The 5,506-nt window shown below is 38.4% G+C and overlaps 1 protein-coding gene across 1 annotated transcript in view; it reads right to left on the reverse strand.

Moving 5' to 3' along the window:
• Window positions 1-207: 207 nt before the first annotated feature.
• The window catches only part of LOTGIDRAFT_139638 (hypothetical protein), a gene marked incomplete at both ends in the record, with an annotated part of 19,225 nt that continues 13,926 nt past the window's right edge, over window positions 208-5,506 (reverse strand). Inside the window, 6 exons of the mRNA XM_009049530.1 lie at window positions 208-454; window positions 687-812; window positions 1,682-1,921; window positions 2,234-2,301; window positions 3,867-3,995; window positions 4,698-4,946. Coding sequence (XP_009047778.1) covers window positions 208-454; window positions 687-812; window positions 1,682-1,921; window positions 2,234-2,301; window positions 3,867-3,995; window positions 4,698-4,946 — 1,059 coding nt within the window. The remainder of the gene's footprint in view (window positions 455-686; window positions 813-1,681; window positions 1,922-2,233; window positions 2,302-3,866; window positions 3,996-4,697; window positions 4,947-5,506) is intronic.

A 5,506-nucleotide genomic window follows, 5' to 3' on the forward strand; every position in this document is an offset into this window, starting at 1 on the left:
CGTGAACCTAAGTTATTATCCTTGTAAAATCAATACCAAGAGGTTTGACCAAGGATCAGCTGGTAGAAAGGATCCTCGTGAACCTAAGTTGTTATCCTTGTAAAATCAATACCAAGAGGTTTGGTCAAGGACCAGCTGGTAGAAAGGATCCTTGTAAACCTAAGTTATTATCCTTGTAAAATCAATACCAAGAGGTTTGGTCAAGGATCAGCTGGTAGAAAAGATCTTCATGAACCTATATAAGTTGTTATAAGTGCCTATTAACATAATTGCAGGAACCACAGAAGTCTGATTAAAAATTGTAATAATTCGAATCAATGCTATCAATACACATGTAAAGTTAGAAAACGTCTTTACAATCTCTTGAATACTTACATATTCTAGCTGCATCCTTAGTTCAGCGTTAGTATCTGTTAATGATCTTCCCACAGAGATCAGGTAATAGATCGTCATACTGAAAACAGATAATAATATTAGTTGGCATCCTTACAAGGTACTGTCAAACATGGCGACAAACTAAAACTTAAGATATTGCAGAAATTGGTCCATTACACCAAAATGATACGGTCCCGTCTAAAATTCTAACCGTGGTTATCTGTAAGTAAAGATGTGTCTGGCAGTACCTCTTACAGAGCCAATGCCCCCCTGTGAAAATCCACACCAAAATCTCGACAATAGTTACTCACCATAGCAACATAAAGACAGGTAAAATAACACCAGGGGACGCTGCATAGTCTATGACGTCATTGATAGTGTCTGGTAATTCTGTTTCCATGGTTTCTGTTAAAATATGGTACATTTTCTGTTTTCCACTGAAACACAAATAGTTACATCCAAGATGACGACATCGCAAGCAAGCGCAACATTGTAAAAAGTAATACAGTGAAAACTTGGACGAAATACTAGAGTTTCATCTTCCGTGGACATTGTCTTCTTACAATACAAAACCCAAGTACTAACGATGCGATCCGCAGAACGGTTGTAATAAGTCCACGGGCCCTCATCCACAAAAAACAAAATCAAAAATAAACTTGACAAAATCATCAAAAAGGTTAACAACTTATGCTAGGGCCCAAGGGCAATATTAAGTCCTCATTTCAGAAAATGGGGCCCAATTTCAGCTTATGACGACCCTAATGCCTGAACATTACGAAGACCTTTACTGTACATGGCGACATAGTAACGATGTCTTAAATCTTCCGACTACTCTGACAGATCATTAACAGGCACTACATTGGCTTACAGGGGGGTCTCAGAATGCAGGAGAGCACAATGTGTTAAAAAAAATTCCAAGGGGATCCAATCCAATTAAGTCCACGGGCCCCCGAAGTTGAGCCACTAAGAATGTTTCAGTTCAGGGGGATTCGAACCCACGGCGCTTTGTTGTTCCTTCTTTTCTATTTACTTGAACGGTTTGGATGCTAGAAATGACCAGCTGGTAGAGAGGATCCTCGTGAACCTAAGTTGTTATCCTTGTAAAATCAATACCAAGAGGTTTGACCTTGGACCCAGCCCCGTAGCTATAGAGGAACAAGGGGAAAAATGACTACTAAACATTACACCCACTTGCCCCTCCGAACAATCAAGTCTGGCTACGGGTCTGTCGTAGAGGGGATCCTCATGAACCCAAGTTGTTATCTTTTCAAGGACCAACTGGTATAAAGGATTACTTTCTATTTACCTGAATGGTCCACAACCAGGCGAAGGTTCAATACCAACTAATGAAAACAGTGGTGGCAACATGCACAGAAATAACATAACGAGCGTGAGAGCATAGTAGAAGTTGTTAGATCGTGAAGCACGGAAGATGTTCTGCTGGGGAACGTTACAGACCAGTACTGTCCAACATCGAACGTACACCATTAATAATAACTTCATTAGGTTTAGTATGGGTAAACCAGGAGCGAAAAATGTTCCGATCCTGAAAAATACAAAAATTATGAAATGAATGGAGTTTTACGTCCTATTTTTCTGCACCATATGGGCTAATGAAGACGAGCAACATTATACAGTGTGCGATGATGGAAATTTCGAGAGGACAATAACAAACTTCATTAGGTTTAACATGGGTACACCAGAAGCAACAAAAAGTTTCGATCCTAATTGTTTGTACCTAATGAAGACGGACAATGTCATGCAGTGTACAATGAGGGAAATTTTATCAGGACAGCGATTAGACGCAGAAAACTTGGAATTTGTGCCAAAGTGCCAAAGTGCCAAATTTAGAACTTACCAGACCATGCCCTGGTTGTTGATTAGATGGAGTAGATTTTCAGCCGTTTTAAAATCGGGGTATTCAGGCTGAAATCAAAACACAGTGTTAGATTATAGAGGGGTTCGGGTTAGGGTATTAGTGGGTGAAATAAAACACAGTGTTAGATTATAGAGGGGTTCGGGTTAGGGTATTAGTGGCTGAAATCAAAACACAGTGTTAGATTATAGAGGGGTTCGGGTTAGGGTATTAGTGGGTGAAATCAAAACACAGTGTTAGATTATAGAGGGGTTTGGGTTAGGGTATTAGTGGCTGAAATCAAAACATAGTGTTAGATTATAGAGGGGTTCGGGTTAGGGTATTAGTGGCTGAAATCAAAACACATTGTTAGATTATAGAGGGGTTCGGGTTAGGGTATTAGTGGCTGAAATCAAAACACAGTGTTAGATTATAGAGGGGTTCGGGTTAGGGTATTAGTGGCTGAAATCAAAACAACGTGACAGGTTATAGAGGGGTTTGGGTTAGGGTATTAGTGGCTGAAATCAAAACACATTGTTAGATTATAGAGGGGTTCGGGTTAGGGTATTAGTGGCTGAAATCAAAACACAGTGTTAGATTATAGAGGGGTTCGGGTTAGGGTATTAGTGGGTGAAATCAAAACACAGTGTTAGATTATAGAGGGGTTTGGGTTAGGGTATTAGTGGCTGAAATCAAAACATAGTGTTAGATTATAGAGGGGTTCGGGTTAGGGTATTAGTGGCTGAAATCAAAACACATTGTTAGATTATAGAGGGGTTCGGGTTAGGGTATTAGTGGCTGAAATCAAAACACAGTGTTAGATTATAGAGGGGTTCGGGTTAGGGTATTAGTGGCTGAAATCAAAACAACGTGACAGGTTATAGAGGGGTTTGGGTTAGGGTATTAGTGGGTGAAAGCCGACATCGGGCCTACTCTTGGAAGCACTGGCACAGGCATCAGAATTTTCTTTACCTTGATGAGGATCCGACCTGTTATATTATAGAGGGTTTGGTGGATGGGTGAAAACCAACACCGGGACGACTTTCACAAGCACTGGCACAGGCATTAGGATTTTACTTAAGGATTCAAAAACACAGCACTTAATCGCCTAGAAGACGATTTCTATTTCTATAGATGTCTTTACTATATATGGCAGTGTCTCAAGAAAAGACGAGTCGTCATTTTAACTTTCAAATGGGGATAATTCTGGACACACATGGATTTGAAGGCTTAAATTTCGTTGAAGAGCTGTGAACACTATTACTGATTAGCTTAGCTAAAAAATTCCTGTTTCTGTTAGAATGGACATAAAAAGTCTCAAACTTGGTCAATAAGAGTATATATTCATCAGTTGGACTTACCAGGTGTCATGACTAAAGAATAGAATCTCTATATAACACGATATATCTATTAAACTAAGTAATAATTGAATAACGCTTCTAAGCGCGTTTCAAATTACTTAGTTTTATAGATTTTATAGATTATAGAGGGATTCTGTTGTATAGTTTTAACAACCAGGTAAGACCAACTGATGAACAAAGACTCATTTTAACCAAGTTTTAAAAATTTCAAATTTTTGGTCATCCTAAGGGGTAGTATACCTTTAAAAGTAAAGACAGTAAAAGCTAAAACTTACAAAAGTTTTCTCCATATCCCAACAGCATAGGCTGTTACAGTAGCGAATAAAAACGCCTCTTATAACATCTATCACAATCACCTGCCCCAAAACAAACACTATATCCATTACTGTTAACTTAAATATTTCCTGTAATACAGAAAAAATACATCTGATGAAAACTGGCAACGCCATGCAGTGTGCAATGGGGGAAATTTTCCTAAGACATATCCACCCTATCCATTACTGTTAGCTTAAATATTTCCTAAAATGAAAAAAATAAGTGGAAATGAATGGAGTTTTACGTCCTACTCTACGCACCTTTATTAGGCTAATGAAGACGGACAACGCCATGCAGTGTGCAATGAGGGAAATTTTGTCAGGACAGCGGCATTAGCCTACTATTTCGTCCCATCCGAACGACATGACATTGTCACCATTCGTTGTACGTAACTAAACATGTGACGTCATGTCAAGATCCCAACGCACTAACCGACTGTGCTACAACCCATCCTAATATATTTGTGAGATCGACATTTTGATAAAAAGAAAAAAGAAAAATTTGGTCCCTTTAAAGTAACAAAATTTTTCTAACCACGAACCTGCCCTGTCATGTGCCTGACGACGATGGGGGAAACATGTCGAAACGTTGCATAAAACTTTAACCAGTGATTGTTGTTCCATAAAGCTGTGTCTATATATTTAATTGATTTGGTGCATGCTGCCATATATTTTGACCGCAAATCATATTTTGAAATTTCTTATAAATTTATCACCTCTGTTGTGTTCGTTTATCGATATACTTACGGTACGAATATTTAGATGGAATGGCGGACGAGTTTAAGCACTTACCTGCCCTATCATGGTTTCCCAACACAGGGAGTTTAGTGATGCATTGTTTGGTAGAAGACAGTCGTCTAGATCAATAAGTGTTGGAGAAACGGTCGACGTCATCCAAAGCGTTCCGTTACCTCCATCTGTTTCGTTAATGGAATAACCCGTTAAGTTCATCTCTAATGACGTTTCTGTTACCGGAAGTGACGTATAGGAAGACGATGGTTCACAAGCCGTATTGTTCAATAAAGAACTAGCAAATTTTTTCTGAAAAAAAGAAAAATAGATTTTTTTAAACATAAAAGGTTATGCAAAAGAGCGTAAAAGCCAGACTGGTGGCTAAAGGTGGCTATTGCAGTCAAGGTATAAGACGAAGTTGGTAATAGCTTGACATTGTGAAGATGTGATACAAGAAAGGTGGCTATTGCAGTCAAGGTATTGGACGAAGTTCGCTGTAGTTTGACATTGTGAAGATACAAGAAATGTGCCTTATGCAGTCAAGGTATAAGACGAAGTTCGTAATAGTGTACAATCTAATCCAACCGCTGCTTTTACAAACTTACTAAAAAAAGTGACTAATAATGTCAAGGTATTAGACGTTATAATAGCCTTTACATTGTGAAGATCAAGTATTCATCGAGAAATCGATAAACTGAAGGAGTCGATTTCTATCCATTTCAAGGACACGTTGGTCTATTTAAAACATCATTATATTGTATTGTATATACTTGCCACGTTAAAATTATTGGTTAAAGAGATACTACCTCTTAGAATGGACATAATATTTCAATCTCAAACTTGGTCAATAAGAGTATATATTCATCAGT

This window comes from Lottia gigantea (genome assembly GCF_000327385.1).
Source record: "Lottia gigantea unplaced genomic scaffold LOTGIsca_138, whole genome shotgun sequence".
Classification (NCBI taxonomy): domain Eukaryota; kingdom Metazoa; phylum Mollusca; class Gastropoda; family Lottiidae; genus Lottia; species Lottia gigantea.